General features: G+C 39.3%; 1 protein-coding gene and 1 long non-coding RNA gene across 3 annotated transcripts in view; both read left to right on the top strand.

Moving 5' to 3' along the window:
- The window catches only part of LOC131998542 (uncharacterized), a 31,909-nt gene extending 12,157 nt beyond the window's left edge, over window positions 1-19,752 (top strand). The window contains exon 2 of the long non-coding RNA XR_009398781.1: window positions 19,340-19,752. This is a non-coding gene — a long non-coding RNA (uncharacterized LOC131998542). The remainder of the gene's footprint in view (window positions 1-19,339) is intronic.
- The window catches only part of LOC106094814 (sodium- and chloride-dependent GABA transporter 1), a 179,036-nt gene that overhangs the window by 94,111 nt on the left and 62,739 nt on the right, over window positions 1-22,186 (top strand). For both annotated transcript variants that reach the window (XM_059370930.1, XM_059370931.1), the window contains exons 2-4: window positions 19,818-20,359; window positions 20,419-20,686; window positions 20,755-20,858. In XM_059370930.1, the coding sequence (XP_059226913.1) occupies window positions 19,818-20,359; window positions 20,419-20,686; window positions 20,755-20,858 (914 nt within the window). The remainder of the gene's footprint in view (window positions 1-19,817; window positions 20,360-20,418; window positions 20,687-20,754; window positions 20,859-22,186) is intronic.

Raw genomic sequence — 22,186 nt, 5'->3', positions numbered from 1 at the left:
TCAAAATCCGGTGAAAATTGCATACGTTATGTACCATAGCAGTTATATCGAAATATGTTCCAATTTTTACCAAATACTAATAAGTACAAGTTATTGTTCAATTGTGTATAACAAAATATTGGTCTTTTTAGTAGCTATAACTAAAAACAAACCGATCTGAACCATATACGACACGGATACCGAAAAGCCTAATATAAGTCACTGTGTCAAATTTCAGTGAAATCGGATTATAAATGCGCCTTTTATGGAGCCAAGACATTAAATCAAGATATCGGTCTACATGGCAGCTATATCCAAATCTGCACCGATCTTGGTCAAGTTGCAGAAAAATTTCGAAGAGCATTACACAACGCACTGTCCTAAAATTCGGCGAAATCGGACAATAAATGCGCCTTTTATGGGCCCGAAACCTTAAATCGAGAGATCGGTCAATATGACAGCTATAGTCAAATCTGGACCAATCTGGGCCAAATTTAGGAAGGACGTCGAAGAGCCTAACACAATTCGCTGTCTCAAATTTCAGCGATTTGGGACAATAAATGCGCCTTTTATGGACCCAAAACCTAAAACCGAGAGATCAGTCTATATGGCAGCTATATCCGAATCTGGACCGATTTGGGCTAAATTGACAAAAGATGTCGAAGGGCCTAACACAACTCACTGTCCCAAATTTCAGCAAAATCGGATAATAAATGTGGCTTTTATGGACCTAAGACCCTAAATAGGAGTATCGGTCTATATGGCAGCTATATCCAAATCTGAGCCGATATGGGCCAAATTGACCAAGGATATTGAAGGGCCTATCGCAACTTACTGTCCCAAATTTCAGCAAAATCGGACAATAAATTTGACTTTTATGGGACTAAGACCCGGAGGAGGATCGGAGGATCGGTCTATATGGCTGCTATGCCCAAATCTGAACCGATCTGGGCCAAATTGATGAATGATGTTGAAGGGCCTAACGCAATTCACTGTCCCAAATTTCAGCAAAATCGGATAATAAATGTGGCTTTTATGGGCCTAAGACCCTAAATCGGTGGTTCGGTCTATATGGCAGCTATATCCAAATCTGAACAGATCTGGGCCAAATTGATGAATGAATTTGAAGGGCGTAACGCACCTCACTGTCCCAAATTTTAGCAAAATCGGATAATATATGTTGCTTTTATGGGTCTAAGACCCTAAATCGGCGGATCGGTCTATATGGGGGCTATTTGAAGATATAGTCCGATATAGCCCATCTTCGAACTTAACCTGCTTATGGACAAAAAAAGAATATGTGCAAAACTTTCAGCTCAATATCTCAATTTTTAAAGACTGTAACGTGATTTCAGCAGACAGACGGACAGACATGTCTAGATCGTCTTAGATGTTTACGCTGATCAAGAATATATATACTTTATAGGGTCGGAAATGGATATTTCGATGTGTTGCAAACGGAATGACAAAAAGAATATACCCCCACCCTTCGATGGTGGGTATAAAAATTATTATCATTATTATGATCAATGAAAATTTCAAGAAAATTGGTTCAGCCGTTTCAAACAAACACGAATTGATTTTTATATATAAGAATGGTTCGATCTGTTATATATTGGGTACGGATGTTGAAGGATCAGTTAGCATCGTTCAAAAGGATCAAGTATATGCCTTTCAGAATAAACAAAAAATGCTTTGTAAGATCCGAAAAAAGTACTGTACCAATATTCCTGATATTAGAACCGATTGGAACTATGATATCCCTGTTAACAGATGTTACATAGACTTCTATACGGATGGTTCCAAGCTAAACGACCAGGTGGGCTTTTGGGTGTACTCTAAAGATCTAGAAGTGATCATATCGAAGACGTTACCCGACCACTGTAGTGTGTATCAAGCAGAGATCCTTATAATTAAGGAAGTGGTGGAATGGCTTAGATCATTACGACGATTGGAAATATCTTTTCAGACAGCCAGGCAACCATTAAATCCCTGGAGTACGTATTTCTGAACACAAAACCGCCCTCGACTGTCCCAGATCTCTCGACGAGATGGCTGAACAGTTCAAAATTCACCTGTTCTGGGTACCGGGCCTCAGTGATATCCAGGAGAATTCTAAAGCGATCTGGTTGGTTCAACGGTAGGAACTAGAAGGCATCTTCTTCTGGCACGCTTAAGACAAAATTTTTACAAAAAAAAATTATTTAATATATCTTAAAGACTATATTTTAATGATTTTTTTAAGGACTAACTTTAAGCTAAAAACTCTCTAAAGACAACCTAACCTCTAGATTACTTTTTAAAACCAAAATTTAAATTTTGCATAATCATTTTTAAAGACTTTTTATTATGCTTATCTGTTCCAATCAGTATTTTCCTAAAATTTTTTTTATAGACAAATTTCAATTAATATTTTTAAAGACAAAATTTCATCTCATTTCGTATGACCCTCGATTTCGTTGTCCGATTTTGCTTAGATTTTAACTCTATATAGAAAAGAGACGCGTTATTGATTAATTGACTGAACAACTGCCAGCCTAGACGGCTTAAGCTTGTGTCATGAAAGGCGCGAAAAGACGGGGTCTTGTGATATTCGTACGTTAAGGTACTAAAAAGTACGAAATGGTGACTTTTAACTCAGCGCGAACGTATGGGCTGGAACTATAATATAGGCTAAAATTAAACATAAAATAAGATTTGGTGTCAAAAATTTCCCAAAATAGTACCAGAAGTGGGAATAATGCCACGTTTAGTACCGCAATTGGTACTTTTCGATACCTTGTTTGTTAATTGAGCTAAACTTTTGAATTTTGGAATTAATGTACACTATGGCAACCTTAATTGGGATGAAAAAAACTTTTTGGACATTAAGAAACAAAAAAGTTCCAAGAGAGGTACGAAATATGCATACGCCGAACGGGTAGAGCTAGAGCTTCGAAATTTGGCTTCAATGATTGTTGTTGCGAAGTAAGGGGGTAGGATAGGTTGAAAAGAGGGTGCAGATATTAATCCGCCCATGACATTATGGAAACACACCTAAGCCAGTCGGCTTATTGTGCACTCTAAAAACTATAAACTAACCTCTAAAAAGAAAAATTTAAGGTGGGAATTCCGTGCTACTTACAAAATTCTTAATTGTTTTCAAAGCCACTCCCTTAAGTTTGTTCATGTCTGATATTGTGTCTCTGCCTAAGTGCCGGTATCTGTTAGAGGCGAAAGCCGGGCAATGACAAAGGAAATGTTCCAATGTTGAATGCGCATTCGTACCTTGCCCTTAACTCGGACTGCGTCGACCCGAAAGGCTTCGGGTTAACCAAGTTAATTGACGGCAGTCCTCTGGCCTTCACCGCCAAATCGTCTGCCCTTTCATCTCCCCTTACTCCGTTATAGCCCTGCACCCAAACGATGCGGATTTTCCCGTCCTCAGAGAAGACGTTAATCTCCTTCATACACTGCAAGACTGTTCGTGACCTTACCGTCCCGGTTGTTTTTGCCCTTATGGCAATTTTAATGTCGGTAGAGATGTTCAGACTCGACATCCTAGAGTTAGCACCACACCACTTCCCGCATTCCGTGATCGCCCGGATCTCCGCCTGCAGGACCGTATTATGGTCAGGCAGTATAAAACAAATCTCAGTCCCTGGGTTTTCAATGTAAACACCCAGGCCCATTCTGTCCTTTAGCTTTGATCCATCCGTGTAACATGATCTTCCAGATGGCAATACTAGGGTTCTGTCACACGCACGTTCACATCTGCCAAATCAGACAGGTTCTCAAGGAAATGAGAACCAAAAGCGGAACTCCTTCTGACTGCCAGAGCGGGACATACACGCAGAAAGTGTTCTATAGTCTCTTCGATGTCCTCACAGCTTTTGCAAAAGTAGTTACTGGCAACCCTCAGTCTGTCAGCATGTTTTCCGAGTAGGCAGTGACCTGTCATGGCGGACACAATGGCTGAGACGTCTGTTCTAGCCAGTGACAGTAAAGCGGTAGACTTTTTCAAGTCTAGATTACACCACATAGTTTGGAATGCTAACAGCGTGCTCTTTGTGACCATCTCTCATTTGTTGTCCTTCGGGCCTGGTCCTGAAAACTTAGCTTGAATGTCGCTAGGGGCATACCCACAGATTTCAGTTTCCCTGGAATGTGTAAGATAGTTCCTAGTCTCGCAAGCTTGTCCGCTTTACAATTCGCTCTCTGTGGACCGACACCCAGGACAGGCGAATTTTAAACTGTTCAGCAATGTCGTTGAGACATCTGCGACAGTCGAGGGCGGTTTTTGTGTTCAGAAATACGTCCTTCAGGGATTTAATGGCTGCCTGGGTATCTGAGAAGATATTTATGCAAATCGTTGTTATGACATTAAACCATAGCCATTCAATCACTTCCTTAATTGCAAGTATCTCCGCTTGATACACATTTCAGTGGTTGGGTAACATTTTCGATATGACCAGAGTACACCCCAGAGCCCATCTGGTCGTTTAGTTTGGAACCATCCGCATAAAAGTCTATGCAAATTCTATTACCAGGCACATCGTAGTTCCAATCGGTTCTATCAGGAATAGTGGTACAATACTTTTTACCGAAAAGCGGCTCAGGTAGGGTGTAATCCTCATTGCCTGGAACATCGGATATTGTATCAAGGATAACACAGTGTCCGTAGCCGCCACATGACCAAAGAGAAAGCCTCACAGCAGTAATCGCAGCAATTTGGGTAGCCACAATGTCCAGAGGCATAAAATGTAGCATTAAAATCAGCGCATCAGATGGTGTCGTCTTAGTGCGGCTTTGATGCCCAAACAAGCCATCCTTTGGAACCGATTGACTACTTAACAGTAGGTGCAAGAGTTCCCTTTCTTGTCCTTTCCAAGATGTTGGATTTGATGTTCAATTTCCTGTCCAGCAAAACACCCAGGTATTTTACGCTTTCTGTAAATGAAACATTCTCTCCTCCCAAGAAGACAGGCGCCACTGTAGGTAACTTATATCTTCTGCTGAAAAGAACTACTTCTGGCTAGCACGGATTAACGCATAGAACACTTTCGGTAGCCCACTTCGCTGTTGCACGTAGAGCTTCCTGAAGTATATTTCTTAGAGTGCTGGGAATCTTTCCTTTAACCGCAATTGCCACGTCGTCAGCATATGCCACCACTTTTACACCTTTTTCTTTCAGAGACAATAATATAATGTTCATTGCTATATTCCAAAGTAGAGGAGACACCTCCTTGAGGTATTCCTCTGTTGACCCATCTTTTAAAATCCACAGATCTCAAGCTTGCCGGAATGCATATTTTACTGAGTAAGTTATTAATGAACATTCTTGAGGTAGAGCTCCTTCATGATTGACATCGGTTTTCCATTATTGAAAGCACCTTCAATGTCGAGAAATGCTACCATTGTATAATTCCTGGTGGCGAGATAACCCTCTATGTAGCCCACTTGGTCGTAAAGGGCTGTTTCAGTGGATTTGCCATCACTATTGGCATGCTGCTGCCGAGAAAGGCGATCTCCAGGGATCTTTGTTCTAAGGTATGTTTCTTTCAACCTTTCAAGAGTCTTCAGCATAAAGGATGACAGACTAATAGGACGAAAATTGTGTGGTAAGGTTTTCCTGCTTTCGGAATGAAAATTACCTTTGCGTCTCTCCATCCCACGTGTATATATGACATGCTGATGCAAGCAAAGTATAACTCTCTAAGCCAAGGAATCAATCTATCAAAAATAGCTTGTAATTCGACCGTTAATACATCATCAGGGCCTGACGACTTAAAGGAGTCGAAACTTCTTATCGCCCACAGGACTTTCGGCTAAGACACAATTTTCCTTATATCCTCCGACGAATGCATATCAATGCAACCTCTTCTGGAGCCACGTTGTTCGTTGGAAATTTCCCCGGAAATGTGTATCAACAAGTAATTTTGCACTCAACCAAACTTGGTATTCAAAATAGCAAGAATGTTTGCTGAAACACTAGTTTTTGTCTGCTGAAATGGGAAAGCAGACAATACTGATGTTCCAGCAAACATAGGGCTGCTGTATTAGCAAACATTTTGGTTAGCTAAATCAGCAAATAAAGTCTGCAGCAAAATTTTGCTGAAAAAAATTTTATGCTATTCTTTTTTTTATGTTTGCCTGTTACTTGTTTTGATTTATTTAGGTATATTTTGAGAAATTTTGATTTTAAGATGATTTAAATTTGTGTAATTAATATTACTTACTGTACACAAGCTACCTGGTTCATCCATTGGTATACATTTCAAAATGTGGCTGAGTTCGCTCACAGTTTTTGTTATTGCTCTACTAATGTGTACATGATTGGCATGGCTTATTGTATCTAAATTTAAAGAAAATGCAATGGAAATTATACATTCGGTGGTGATTATAAACATCCACTGAAACACACATTGACATTTGTATTTTATTTTTTCTTCTAACATCCCCCTTATAATTAAGCAGCAGTCATTTTCAGCTAACAACAGATTTTCAGCTGTAAACCTGCTGCTATGAAATTGCGGAACTACTGCTGAAATAGCAGAACTACTGCTACAATATAAGCAAAATTAACTACTAATATTCAGCAGGCAATGTTAGCTATTTCAGCAAACTTTTTTCTATAAGTGCAGTGTTTTCTCACTAGACATTATCCATACATTCTCTGACTTCTGACTATGTCCCACCGTAATTGGTCAAGAAGACAGGATCTTCCTTTGCCTAGATGCCTCAGGTGTATCCTCCACGGAGCTACAGAATTCTATCCAGGATTTGTTTTGATCCTTTCTCAGCTCGCACTTATATTTACTTATCTCAGACTTATAGATGTCCCAATAGTGTGGTGCTCTTGAGGCTTTCTCCCTATTGAAAAGTTTTCTGCAGTCCCTCCTTAGACTAACCAGCTCTGGGGTCCGTCATGGCGGTGTAGAATTTATGCCGGAATTTATCCCAATCCGCCTTACTTATGTTTAGCCGAGGGACCACTTCTGCAGTAGTTTCTCCAAGGCTGAAACTAATATAACGATGATCAGAGAACCTATGGTCATCCAAGACTTTCTAGTGGCATATTCTTCCGATACAAACGTAGTATCTAGGATCTCCTGCCTGTTCCTGGCAATAAAGTTCGGTTTATCCCTTTTATCAGAAATCGCCAGATTGCAGCTCACCCCTTTCGTTAACATCCGTACTTTCCCATATACGGTTGTTGTTGTTGAAGCAGTGTGTTGTATACTGAGGCGGCAGCCCTTGTTGATGAAGGACTCCATCGGGTCAATCCGGTATGTACAACCGGCTGGCATATTCGATGATGTGTATTGGCATCACTTCCTACAATGAGGTTTTTCTTCCCCACAGAAGCGTCTTCAACCAGCGACTTAAGGTTTGAAGGCGGCATCTCTGAATCGTGTGTCATATATATGGAAGCCAGCCTGTAATGCGACTTATTTATTTCAAGCCTGGCTAATACTGAATCTTCAGTGCTCAGCGACGGAAGAAGGAAAACATTTAGACTCTTCTTTGCAAGAATACAGTGTCTCCCAATTCGGGTACCATTGTGTGGTTTTAATTCGGAAAAATGCGTCAAGTCTTAATACTTTTCTGAAAAGCCACATAACCTAAGAATAAAATGAGATATTGAATTCTAAAATTAATTCTGATAATGGGACAGACGCAATTTTTTGTCGAAACAGCAACATTTTCTGCTGTTTTCAGATGGTAAAGACTAGGAAATGGCACAAAAATTTCGAAAATACTTAAAACAAGTAAAAACGTGCTAATTTCGGCCGGGCCGAATCTTGGGTACCCACCACCATGGGTTCCGCTGAATTGTTGAATAAAACTTGGCACTGATGTTATAGGCCATAAGATAGGTTTTTGGGTCAAATTTCAACCAAATCAGGTGACAATTTAGCTTCTAGGGTATCAAGAAATCAAAACTAGAGATCGGGGCATATGGGGGATATATAAGTTAAAAGCCGTACTTGGCATCGATGTTGGAAGTCATAACACAACCTTTTGTTTCAAATTTCAGACAAATCGGATAAAAATTGAGGCTCCTAGGCGTTCAAGAAGTAAAATCGGGGGATCGGTTTATATAGGGGTACTAGCTAACCCGCTCCGCTGCGCCTTCTTCTACTTTACTGGAACAAAAGTTTCCTTGGAATATTTATTTTCGACAATTAAAGAATTTTTAGTAAAATACCATGCTACGAAAATAGTATATCGCTTGAATAACAGTTTAACAATATAAGTGCCTTTATCTGAATCCCATATGACCTTTATTGGTCTACGAATTTAAGTTTGGATGTAAAGTGTATTCCCAGATACATGGCTTAAGAGGAGTTTACAGGATGCCATTGGCTCAAGAGGAGTTTACAGGATGAGACGTCCCCCAAACACATGGCCCCAAAATAGGTTATCAAATTCGTTTTCTAATCTCAAATACGTTTCATTTGAGCCACATATTGGCATGGCCGAAAAATTTTTTCCTTTTGGGGGTGTTTTGGGAAAGGGGTGATGCCCTAAATACATGGTCCTACATTTGGATATCAAATTCGTATTCTATTCCCAAATCCCTATATTTGAGCCCCATATTGCGATGGTCACTAAAAAGTTGCTGTTTGTGGGGTATTTTGGGAATGGGGTAGACCCCCAGAAAATTGGTTCCGAAAATGGGTATCAATTCTTACTCTACCCCCCAATACTTTTATTTAGGCACAGATTGTCATGGTAGGTAAATATGCCCGATTTAGGGGTGTTTTGGGGATTGGGGTGGTCGCCCAAACACTAAGCGCGGAAAATATATCAGCAACGTTCTCTATTCTCATATATCTATATATCATTTATTTGAACCTCATATTGGCATTGCCCTCAAAATTGGATATCAAATTCGTTTTCAAATCTCATTTAAACTCCTTATTGCAAAAGTCAGTAAATATATCCGGTTTGGGGTATTGGCCCTAAAAACTATAAATATTTAGTTCCACTCTCTTTACGACCCAAGTTGTCTTGGTGAGCAAATACGTCCTATTTGGGGGTTGTTATGGTGGTGGGACGTCCCCCAGACAATTGGTCGCTAATGTTGATATCAGATACGTGGTCTACTCCCAAATACCTTTAATTTGAGCCCCATATTTCCATAGTCGGCAAACATGACCGGCTTGGGGGGTGTTTTGGGGGATGGGCGGCCACTCTGTGAGTTGGCCTTGAAAATATACATCGGATTCGTGTTCCACTCTAAAAGCCCTCTTATTTGAGCCTCATATTGCAATAGTCAGCAAATACTTACTATTTGGGTGGTGTTGTGGGGGTGGGGTGGCCCCATAGACAGTTTTCCCAAATACTGATATCAAATTCGTGCCTTACTCCCAAAGACCTTTCATTTGAGCCCATATGGCTATGGTTGTAAATTTGTCCCCTTTGGGGGATGTTCTTGGAGAGAGGCGGCCCCCCAAACACTTGGCCCCATATTTGGATATCAGATTCGTATTTTACATTCAAATACCTTTTACTTAGACCCCATATTCCCATGGTCAGTAAATAAGTCCAGTTTGGGGGTGTTTTGGGGAAGGGGTAGACCCACAGAAACGTGGTCCCACATATCAGGTTCGTATTCTACCAAATTTTTATTTTTAGGGTACTATATGAGAGGACACAAAATTTCGATTAAATCGCACCTCCCATCTCCGAGATCTGGCGTTTCTGAAAATTAGGGTAAGGGGGAGGGTCCCCCCCCCCCCCCTTCAGATATCAAAAAATGTAGTACCCTACGGGATCATTATGCACCATCTGTGAAAACTTCAAGAAAATCGGTTCAGCCGTTTCTATATAAGGAACACACAAACAAACAAACAAACACAAATTGATTTTTATATATATATAAGATATCCAAATCTGAACCGATATGACTCAATTTCAATCCGCAACGACCCTCATCAATAAGAAGTATCTATGCAAAATTTCAAGCGGTAGCTTTATGCGACCGCTATCGTGATTTCGACAGACGGACATGTCTAGATCGACTCAGAATGTTGAGACGATCGAGAATATATATACTGGACATTTTTATTTTAATATTAGCAGACAGTGTTTGCTGATATAACCCGACTTATTTTTGTAGGTGCAGCACCATAGAATGGGGGTATTCTAGTCATTCCGTTCGCGGGACCTAGAAATATTTGATGTGCAACCCCATAAAGTATAAATATTCTTTATGGTCTTGGCTACACATTTCTATTCAAAACTTGAAAATTTTTATTTTAATATCAGCAGACAGTGTTTGCTGATATAACCAGAAATATTGATGTGCAACCCCATAAAGTATAAATATTCTTTATGGTCTTAGTATTTATTTTAATATCAGCAGACAGTGTTATTTTTCTGGGTGCAGCACCATAGGATGGGGCTATAGTAGTCATTCCGTTCGCTACACTTCGAAATATTGACACCAAAAATTATTAATATTCTTGATGTTCTTGACTACCCATTTCCGCCCCTCCCTCTTTCAAAATCACAATAGCGGTGGAACGAATGAAGCTATCTCCTTGAAGTTTTGCCCATTTGCAAGTGGGCCATATCGGTACAGATTTCGATATAGCTCCCGTATAATGATTTCTTTCGACTTCGAGCCCCTAGAAGCTGACTTCTGAGCCCCTAGAAGCTCCGTTTGGGTTAAAATCCACCTAGTGTTCTGATCCAAATCGGTTTATAATCTGACAAGCTAGTCCGGTGTGCTTCGCTTCACGCTAAGGTGGCTACTCAAAATTAAATGTTTCTTTAATGTAATAACGCTGGTGCCCAGAGCCATGAGTCTTTTTTGCATCGTAATGAAGATGCAAAAAAGACTCATGTTTATTACTTAATTCGTTTATCATATGTGTTGTTCAAATATATACTATACTATATCCGATACAATAGTTATCAATTCCCAAAGGACCTTAGTGGATCAACGTTGTCCTAAATTTGAGAGTATGATTCGTTTTCTACTATCAAAGTCTCTTAAGGTAATTTCGATTCCAGAAAAAAATGTTATGTTGTAGTGTTATTGATATGATTTCTATGTCAATATGTGTACTCTGAGTTAAATCAGCTGTTTACTACTTGACAGATGTTTAGTACAATCAATTGTTTACAAAATGAAATTTTTATTTGTAATGATGTTAATGAAAAAGGAAATAAGATTAAGTTGACCGTAATGTTTTTTAATTTCTTTATTTGAGAATTATTTCATAATGAAATAATCTCCAAACAATATCGACAAAATATATCCCAAACAAAATGAAATTTTCCCCAAATAACTTAAGGGTGTTATTTCTTTTTCTTTTTTGCTTTGCAGGTTATTTCATTGGAGATTATTTCGTAGCGCCAAAGATTTCAACAATTGCTATTTAAATTCAAAATGTATGCAATAATTTATATCCGCCGCATGTTCACTTTTAGAATGAAAATTTAACAATGGAATATAAATTATTTATTGTATAGTTGAGCTAAACGAAAATAAGTGTATATTAGTAAAAAAAAAGTATCTATTTACGAAAATCCTGGGGGAGCCTTCACCCCCAGAGAGCCATAGCTACGTCCATGTCTATAGGATTTGTTAATAATAAGATTAAACATTAATATGAATTAAAATGAGCTCTACACATTTTTGGTTACTGAGGAGGGGAGTCACTAGTCAACCCACTGTTTGCAAGAATAGAGGGTGCATAAAATACCATTGAAACGATCATATCTCATTTTGAGTGCAAATATTTTTTGTTGATTCAAAAGCAAACTTGACCACCTTTTTTCCTTGACTATTGCCCTGAGTTGATAACAAGTAAAAGCGTGCTAACTCACCACCATGGATTCGAGTAAAAATTTATACAAAATAAATTAAGTTGTAGGGCATAATTTTATTCTACATATCAAACTAGCAAAACTTAAAGCTTCTAGGAACCGAACAAGGATGATCTAGAGACCGGTTTACATGGGAGCTATATCAGGTTATAGACTGATTTTGGAGGAATTTGGCACAATTGTTGGCAGTCGTAGCACAACATCGCATGCAAAATCTCAGCCTTATCTGACTAAAATTGAGGCTTGCAAGAACTCAAGAAGTCAAATCGGGAGATGGGTTTATATGGGAGCTATATCAAGTAAAAGACCGATTTGAACCGCACTTGGCACAGTTGTTGGAAGTCAAAAAAGAACACCACGTGAAAAATGTTGGCCAATCAAACAAAAATTGCGACTTCCAAGGGCTAAAGAAGTCAAATCGGGAGATCGGTTTATATGGGAGCTATTTATATCTAAATCTGAACCGATATGGCCCATTTGCAATCTTCGACGACCTACATAGTTACTAAGTATTTGTGCAAAATTTCAAGCTGATAGCTTTACGCGTTCGTCTCTATAGTGAATTCGACAGACGGACATACTCAGATCGACTCGGAACGTCGTATTTTTCGTGAACAGGCATATTTAATTTTTCTCTGGGTTTCAATGTTAACCCTGAGAAGCCTGAAATATGCCTGTTCACGAGGAAGACGAAGGTGGGCCAATTTAACGCACCACGTTTCCTCAATAAGACGATTTCGATATCTGACTGCTATGGAGAAAAAGTGCAACATAAGGACCATACAACTGCTTCAGAGAACATGTTGTCTTGGTGTAGGCGGAGCGATGAGGATCACGCCCACTAGGGCACTAGAGACTACTCTATATACCCATTGACATACAGATTAAGTGTGAGCCAGCCACTGCGGCTATAAGACTTAAGACGATGGGAGAATGGATTGAGGATAGGAGCAGCTCATACCATCTCATATAGCGTATAATCGAAACAACGATAGGAAACCTGGAAGAAAGGGAAGAGGTTTCCGATCGGATACTTGAGATGAACGTTGAGATCGAGTAGGAAGCACTGCTGCCAGCGGCACAGTATTGGATTAACGGAACCCTAGTATTGCCATGCCATCTGGAAGATCATGTTACACGGATGGATCGAAGCTAGAGGACAGAGTTGGCCTGGTGGTTTACATTGAGAACCAAGCGACTGACATCTGCTTTAGACTGCCTGACTTTAATACGGTCCTGCAGGCAGAGATCCTGGCGATCGGTAGTGTGGGCGTGAGGTAGTGTGGGCGATCGGTAGTGTGGGCGTGAGGTAGTGTGGGCGTGAGGTAGTGTGGGCGTGAGGTAGTGTGGGCGTGAGGTAGTGTGGGCGTGAGGTAGTGTGGGCGTGAGGTAGTGTGGGCGTGAGGTAGTGTGGGCGTGAGGTAGTGTGGACGTGAGGTAGTGTGGGCGTGAGGTAGTGTGGGCGTGAGGTAGTGTGGGCGTGAGGTAGTGTGGGCGTGAGGTAGTGTGGGCGTGAGGTAGTGTGGTGCTTACGCGAAAACGTCGAGTGTGAACATCCTTACGGACAGTAAAATGGCCATAGGAGCAATAACAACCAGAACGGTAAGGTCACGAACAGTCTTACAGTGTAAGAAGGTGATTAACGTCTTCTCTGAGGATGGCAAAATCCGCATCGTTTAGGTGCCGGACCATAACGGAGGAAGGGGAAATGAAAGGGCAGATGATTTGGCGGTGAAGGCCAGAGGACTGCCGTCAATAAACTTGGTTAACCCGAAGCCTTTCGGGTCGACGCAGTCCGAGTTAAGGAATTGAGCGACGAATGCGCTTGCAACATTGTGGAACAGTGAAACCCGTTGGTAGGACCTCGAAAATCCTATGGGGAGATCCAGATCGTGAGAAGGCGAGGCTATTACCAAAAGGAAGTATTGAGGTGGTCAGTATAGCTATTGGTATCATGACGGAACATATTGGACTACGACCTCACTAATGTTGGACTTATACGAGACAACAAATATCACCCAACCCTCTGATAGTGTCACACTTTCTGCATTTTCAATCGAACATGTTCATATGTGAATATGTATCCATTTCGACTAAATAGTAAGGTAAAAATCGCATCCTCGTCTTCGGATGATGAACTTTCTAGCAGAGCATCTTATATGCCGTAAACTAAATAAATCGCGTCTTTTTTTCCCATTTGTATATATTTACTAGCTAACCCGGACCGCTGCGCCTTATTTTACTTTATATGAACTTTCTAGCAGAGCGTCGTTCTCCAAGGACTACATTCCCCCGGTAGCCAATTACCGCGTCTGCTACCGTGTCTGCATGAATGTTGTTCAGACCTGCTTGATATGCCGCTTGATCTAGAGGTTCTCTCTTGTAGCGCTGGGGTTTCACATAATCCGACGACGAGGACGCAGAAGACTACGACGCTTGTGACCCACTGCTGCCTATGTTCGCACAGCACCTTGCGATATATCCAGTATGACTATACTCCCGTAGTGAAGTGAGGCCAGAGCAAGATCGGAAATGTACCCACTCCATGCACCGGTTATACCTCATCGAAACCGACCGATGATGGAGGCGGTTCTGGGAAACCGAACAGAACCAGGATCCAGGCTTCTTTTCACTCCCAGCACGGACTAGAAACGTGCGGAGAAGGCACTCCGGGATGTGCCGCTCCCATGACGAAAAAAGATGAACATGTACACTGAGGCGGCAGCCCTTGCCGATGAGGGTTCCATCGGGTCAATTCGGTGCGTACAACCGGCTGCCATGGGATTGTATTAACTTAAGCGTATTACAGTTATGTGGTTTCGCCTGTATCTTAACGTGGTCATACTACTCCGCAAGGAGGAGCGCTGTCTATAAAAATAGGTAAAACAAAAACTTTGCATCACATTTGGATATCATGTCGAAACTAATCAAATAGCAGAGCTTTATTCGAGGTGTATGTAAACCTTATAAACCACATTTTATTCGTTTTATACAAGTATATGACGTTTTTATCTTTTTGACTATCGCCAACCTAAAAAGTCGTCATACGGACCTTCTCTGTTAACTCTCCAATATCTACCTTTTGGTATAACATACGTTTAGAAAAGATCCAAGAGAATTTTGTTTTTATACCCTCCACCATAAGATGGGGGGTATACTAATTTCGTCATTCTGTTTGTAACTACTCGAAATATTCGTCTGAGACCCCATAAAGTATATATATTCTTGATCGTCGTGAAATTTTATGTCGATCTAGCCATGTCCGTCCGTCCGTCCGTCCGTCTGTCTGTCGAAAGCACGCTAACTTTCGAAGGAGTAAAGCTAGCCGCTTGAAATTTTGCACAAATACTTCTTATTACTGTAGGTCGGTTGGTATTGTAAATGGGCCATATCGGTCCATGTTTTGATATAGCTGCCATATAAACCGATCTTGGGTCTTGACTTCTTGAGCCTCTAGAGTGCGCAATTCTTATCCGATTGGAATGAATTTTTGCACGACGTGTTTTGTTATGATATCCAACAACTGCGCCAAGTATAGTTCAAATCGGTCCATAACCTGATATAGCTGCCATATAAACCGATCTTGGGTCTTGACTTCTTGAGCCTCTAGAGTGCGCAATTCTTATCCGATAGGAATGGAATTTCGCACGACGTGTTTTGTTATGATATCCAACAACTGTGCCAAGTATGGTTGAAATCGGTCCATAACCTGATATAGCTGTCATATAAACCGATCTTGGGTCTTGACTTCTTGAGCCTCTAGCGTGCACAATTCTTATCCGATCAGAATGAAATTGTGCACGACGTGTTTTGTTATGATATCCAACAACTGTGCCAAGTATGGTTCAAATCGGCCCATAACCTGATATAGCTGCCATATAAACCGATCTTGGGTCTTGACTTCTTGAGCCTCTAGAGGGCCCAATTCTTATCCGAATGGAATGGAATTTTGCACGACGTGTTTTGTTATGATACCCAACAACTGTGCCAAGTATGGTTTAAATCGGTCCATAACCTGATATTTTTTTTTTTTTTTTTTTTTTTGTAATTTTTATTAATGCGATCTATCTAACATTGATATTTAACATTATTCTGGTGTTTTAAATTTCTTTTAGATGGTATTAACCCAGTGGTCAATCCATTTAACATATACATACATAAATTTCAGTTTGAGGAACAATATTTATACAAAGATTTTATTTATGCGATTAGATCTTGTGGTGCTTTTCGTTTTAGCCTTGTAAAAGTTTCCCGATTTGACATTAAGTTGGCCGCTAGGGGGTTTGGATGGTCGTCAATTCTTAATTTATATGACATTAATTGCGATGAAATCTCTTCCTTTACTGTTTTTATGTTTAGATCCTTATGTAGGCGTTCGTTGGTAACGTATGTTGTGGCATTTGTAATTATTCTTAGTACTTTAGATTGAAACTGTTGCAGTAATTTTATATTGGTATTTGAGGCGGTCCCCCATAATTGGATGCCATATGTCCAGATTGGTTTTAATATGCATTTGTATATGAGGATTTTGTTTTCCAAAGAGAGTTTCGAGCGGTATCCAATTAGGTATTTCATTTTTCTCAGTTGAATATCGAGAGCCTTTCTTTTAGTTTGGATGTGTTTCTTCCATTTAAGTTTTCTATCTAGATAAATTCCAAGATATAGGGCTTCATCTTTCTGTGGGATCTCAATTTGGTTCAATTGAACAGGGGGACATGTGGCATGTTTCAATGTATATGTAACTTGGGTAGATTTTGACTCATTGGCTTTTATACGCCATTCACGTAGCCATACCGATAACGTGTTTAAGTACTTTTGGAGGGCATTACTCGCTTTTTGTGCATCTTTACTGACAGCTAATACCGCTGTATCATCAGCGAAAGTCCCGATCACAGCATTCTGTGATCGTGGAAGGTCAGCTGTAAATATGAGATATAGCAGTGGACCAAGTACACTACCTTGTGGTACACCGGCACGAATATTCTTGATGGTACTTGCTTCACCGGCTTCTTGAACATAAAAATGCCGATCGTTAATATACGATTTAATAAACAGATAAAAATTGATTGGTAACAGCTTTTTTATTTTGTAAAGTAAGCCCTCGTGCCATACCTTATCAAATGCTTGCGATATATCCAGGAATGCAGCTGTACAAAATTCTTTGGATTCAAACGCGTTGTGTATTGTTTCAACCAGACGATGGATTTGTTCTATTGTGCCGTGATTTTTCCTGAACCCAAATTGATGGTCAGGGATAAGTTCTTTTTGATTTACAATTGGCGTTAATCGCTTTAAAAATAGAATTTCAAGAACTTTGGAAAGTACAGACAGCAGACTAATTGGACGATAAGACTTTACTTGGTCTGTGGGTTTGCCAGGTTTTTGAATCATTGTTATTTGCGCAACCTTCCATTGCGGGGGTACAAAGCATCGAGTCAAGCATGCGTTGTATATGTAGGTCAATAAATTTAAAGCATTTGCAGGAAGTTCTTTTAAGATAGTTGGTGTAATCAAATCATAACCAGGTGCTTTATTTGCTTTAAGGGTGTTGATAACTTTAATAACTTCAGCCTTCGAAAATTTTTTAATGGGCAGATCAAGTTGGTGGGTTTCATCTAGGATTTTTTTAATATTTTCTGGTACAACTTCATTTGTATTTGGGGTAAATACATCAAATAAGTGGTTTGCAAATGTAGTTGCTTTTTCTAAGTTACTCTTTGTCCAAGAACTATCGGGTTTTCTTATTGGGTGATTTATTTTTGGGTATCTCTTGATAGATTTGGTCACTTTCCACAGGGAATAATCTGTAGACTTGTTTGGACCAAGACCCTGAATATTTTTTTCAAAATTTTCATTTTGTATATTCTGTAGAAGAAGTTTGAGTTCGGCTGTTGCTTTGTTTAGTTTCCTCTTATCATCAGGAGATCGCGTTCTTTGCCACGTTTTCTTCGCTTTCCGTTTAATGAAAAGTTTTTTCAAGACGTTTGTTGGAGTAGTGTGATTTATGGAGAAACTTTTCTGAGGTGTTGCATTCCATGACGCTAGTTGAATATTGCGGACTAGATGTTCCACTGCATCTACTAAATCTTCGTCTGTTTTAAGAGGAATGTTCTCACTTAGATTCGTACTTAAAAGATACCGAAAATAGTGCCAATTGGTTTTCTTATTGTGTAATGTACATTTTTGGTCCTGTATTATATATTTGCAATGCACGGTAAGGAGAACCGGTGAATGGTCGGAAGAGAGTTCACAGATCGATGTGCAATTTTGTGATCCTTCGGGGATACCCTTTGAGACACAAAAATCAATTAGATCTGGGGTTTTATTTACATCAGTGGGCCAATATGTTGGGGTACCAGAGGATTTAACGTTCAAGTTCAGTTCTTTGATGGCGTAAAACAGTTGTTTTCCCTTTGGAGATGTAAGTCGGGAGCCCCATAGAGGATGTTTAGCATTGTAGTCACCACAAGCTAAGAATTTGTTTCCAAGTGATCTGAAGAAACTAATGTATAAATCTTTGCCTGATATAGCTGCCATATAAACCGATCTTGGGTCTTGACTTCTTGAGCCTCTAGAGGGCACAATTCTTATCCGATTTGAATGAATTTTTGCACGAAGTATTTCGTTATAATATCCAACAACTGTGCCAAGTATGGTTGAAATCGGTCCATAACCTGATATAGCTGTCATATAAACTGATCTGGGGATTTGACTTCTTGAGCTTTTAGATGGCGCAATTCCTATCCGATTTGGCTGAAATTTTGCATGACGTATTTTATTTTTACTTTCAACAACTGTGTCAAATAAGGTTCAAATCGGTTCATAACCTGATATAGCTGCCATATAAACCGATCTGGGATCTTGACTTCTTGACCCCTAGAGGTCGCAATTATTATCCGATATGCCAGAAATTTTGTACGACGGATCCTCTCATGACCATCAACAAACGTGTTTATAATGGTCTGAATCGTTCTATAGCCCGATACAGATCCCATATAAATCGTTCTCTCTATTTTACTTCGTGAGCCCCAATGGACGCAATTCTTATACGAATTGGCTGAAATTTTACACAGGTCTCCAACATATAATTTAATTGTGGTCCGAACCGGACCATATCTTGATATCGTTTTAATAGCAGAGCAACTCTTTTCTTATATCCTTTTTTGCCTAAGAAGAGATGCCAGGAAAGAACTCGACAAATGCGATCCATGGTGGAGGGTATATAAGATTCGGCCCGGCCGAACTTAGCACGTTTTTACTTGTTTTTTTTTATCCTGCAAATTTTGTTTTTTTTTATTTTCTTTTTTTGTTTTCAGCATTTATGAATAGGTTAGAGTGGAGGTCTATTTTTTAAACACATTCACTTCGTCCATTGTGATACCACAGAATCGACAGACCAGGCCTTTGGTGGGAATCGAACCCACGACCCCACCACTGGTTATCCGAGCACGCTATCAACTCGGCTACCGGGGCGACCCATTTTATGAATATAAAAATTACATTCTAATTGTGCTGTTTTCTATCTATTTTTAAGGCTGAACCTGCCTGCATTTACTGCTGATCCTCAATTTCCCAACATGGATACGGACATCGATAGCAGAAATAATGGTCGCAACAAGGAAGGATATGCTAATGACAGAGCTATCAGAGAGGAGCTTTGCACTTTGTTGCGGATTTCATTCAAACGTTAATCTACTGTTAATAAGGAGAAAGAGAATTAATTACATCCACAAAAAAGGAAGATAAAATTAGAAGCGAGGAGATCAGCGTTATACACAAGAATTAGGGGCGTTTGCTTGGCCAGCAACAAATGTCATTTTAAAAAGATCTTCAAAATTAATTTATTATGTATATTGTAACAATTTTATTACTTTCAGCCATTTTGGTTTGTATGATTAGTATAACCCATATAGAGTAAATAAACAGTGTTAAATTTCTTGTGAACTACGACATTCGATATAAACTTACCATAGGATTGAATTTCTTAATATTAAATTTGTTTACCTTTCAAGGACGCAGTGAATAATGAAAGAGGGTCATGGTCATCAAAATTGGACTTCATTTTATCTGTGGTGGGGTTGGCTATTGGATTAGGAAACGTTTGGCGGTTTCCTTATTTATGCTACAAAAACGGCGGAGGAGCATTTCTTATTCCATACTTTGTGGCGTTATTTTTAGCCGGAATTCCTATGTTCTTTATGGAACTTGCGTTGGGACAAATGTTAACCATTGGAGGTTTAGGAGTATTCAAAATAACGCCAATTTTTAAAGGAATTGGTTATGCGGCGGCTGTAATGTCATGTTGGATGAATGTGTATTACATTGTAATTCTCGCGTGGGCCGCTTTTTACTTGCTAATGTCAATGCGAGGCGATGTACCTTGGCGAAATTGTGATAACTACTGGAATACGTTCAAATGTGTTAATCCATACGCACGAAAACAACTATCGTGCTGGGAAAAAAGTGAAAACGCTACAAAAATTAAAATGTGCACCGTCAATATGGTTAATGTTTCGGCCTCAGAGATTTCCGATCCAGTCAAGGAATTCTGGGAGTAAGTATGATGTGCAAAAATATTTGCTGTATACTTACTATACATAATACATTTGGTAGGCACCGAACATTAAACATATCATCCGGCATTGAGGAGATTGGATCAATTCGCTGGGAACTAGCTGGAACTCTTCTTTTGGTCTGGATATTATGTTATTTCTGTATTTGGAAAGGTGTAAAATGGACTGGAAAAGTAGTATACGTAACCGCTCTTTTCCCTTACGTGTTGCTTACCATTCTCTTGATACGAGGTGTCACGCTACCCGGAGCTTTGGATGGTATAAAATTCTACATTGTACCAAATTTCTCAAAATTAACAGATTCACAGGTAACAAGAATTTTAAATTTCAGCTTTCTTAAAATTTATATGGAAAATATTTGCATCTAAACACATAGGTTTGGATTGACGCGGTTACTCAAATATTTTTCTCATATGGTCTTGGATTGGGAACTCTCGTGGCCTTAGGAAGCTACAACAAATATAACAACAATGTTTACAAGTAAGTAAACAAGTTCTTACCGTAGCACAGAATATTTACTGAAATAGAAAACATATCAATTTCTTGCTTAAGGCTGGCACTATTTTTTCGCGAAATTGTTGCGTTATTACTTTTCTAGATAAAAGATTTTAGAGCTAAAATAAAGCTTGCTTATTTCATTCAGTGTGACTTTCCCCCATAACTTGTAAAGCAATTTTACTTAAAGTATTATGTTATCATTGAGATTTTGGTAACGTTTCAAAATAGTAATTGCGAAAAACATGTGTTTTCAACTGTCAAAAACGAACATAGTACCAGCCATTAAACAACAAGCATGTTCTTCAGGTTTCAGATGATAAAAAGTCAAAAATACCCAAAAGCCTTTGTATTACATTTATACTCTTAAATGTAAATATCGTACAATTCTTCTTCTTTTCTCTAATACGATATTATTTTTCTAAGTGTAAGTTCACAATAGAAAACTACATATACGTACATGCTCCTAAAGCGAAAATTTACAATTGGGCGACAATTACGGGACATTATCCAGCTTTATTTAGTTAAACCATCGATAGGCAAAATAACACAGTTGAAGACACTAAATTGTGTTTATGTGAAGGGCTCTGAAATCTGAACTATCAACAAAGTGATGTAGCTTTGTAAAATGAGCGCAATGCGTCATTCGAACGAATCCAAACGTACAATGTAAGCAACTACATTGTAATACAAGTGCTTCTTGTTCGTTCTGAACTGAAGGAAATTATAGGCGGATGTGTTTTGGTGTATCGAAAAAATTGGATTTAAGAATTCGAGGAAAAAGGGCATATTCTTGATATTTTTTTTTTTTTTTTGAATAATAACCACGTAGTAAATTTTGAGAATTGCTTAGTTGCTTGTGAACAACTTTGGGCCATAGTTGTAGTAAATTTATTTGTACTTAGATAACGCTAGCTTTTGAAGGAGTAAAGCTAGCCACTTCAATTTATGAGTAAGGCCGGTTGCGATTGCAAATGGCCCAGATCTGTTTATGTTTAGATATAGCTCCCATATAAATTGGTCTTTCGATTAGATATATTGATCCTCTCGGGGGCACAATTCATGTCCGATTTGGCTGAAATTTTGCACAATGAATTGCGTCGTACCTTCCAACAACTCTGCAAGACAAGGTTTAAATCGATATATAACCTGATGTGGCTCACTTATACACCGATTTCACGGGCGAAATTCTTATCCTATTACACAGAGATTTCGCACGAGGACTGATGTTGTGACTTCCAATATTTTTACCAAGTTAAATCCAAATCGGTATACAGTTGCGGTCATAATAATAGCAGCACCACGAAATATAA

Source organism: Stomoxys calcitrans, chromosome 1 (assembly GCF_963082655.1).
Source record: "Stomoxys calcitrans chromosome 1, idStoCalc2.1, whole genome shotgun sequence".
In the NCBI taxonomy this organism is placed as follows: domain Eukaryota; kingdom Metazoa; phylum Arthropoda; class Insecta; order Diptera; family Muscidae; genus Stomoxys; species Stomoxys calcitrans.
Note: the sequence above shows the minus strand (reverse complement) of the source record. Positions and strands in the feature narration are given on the sequence as shown.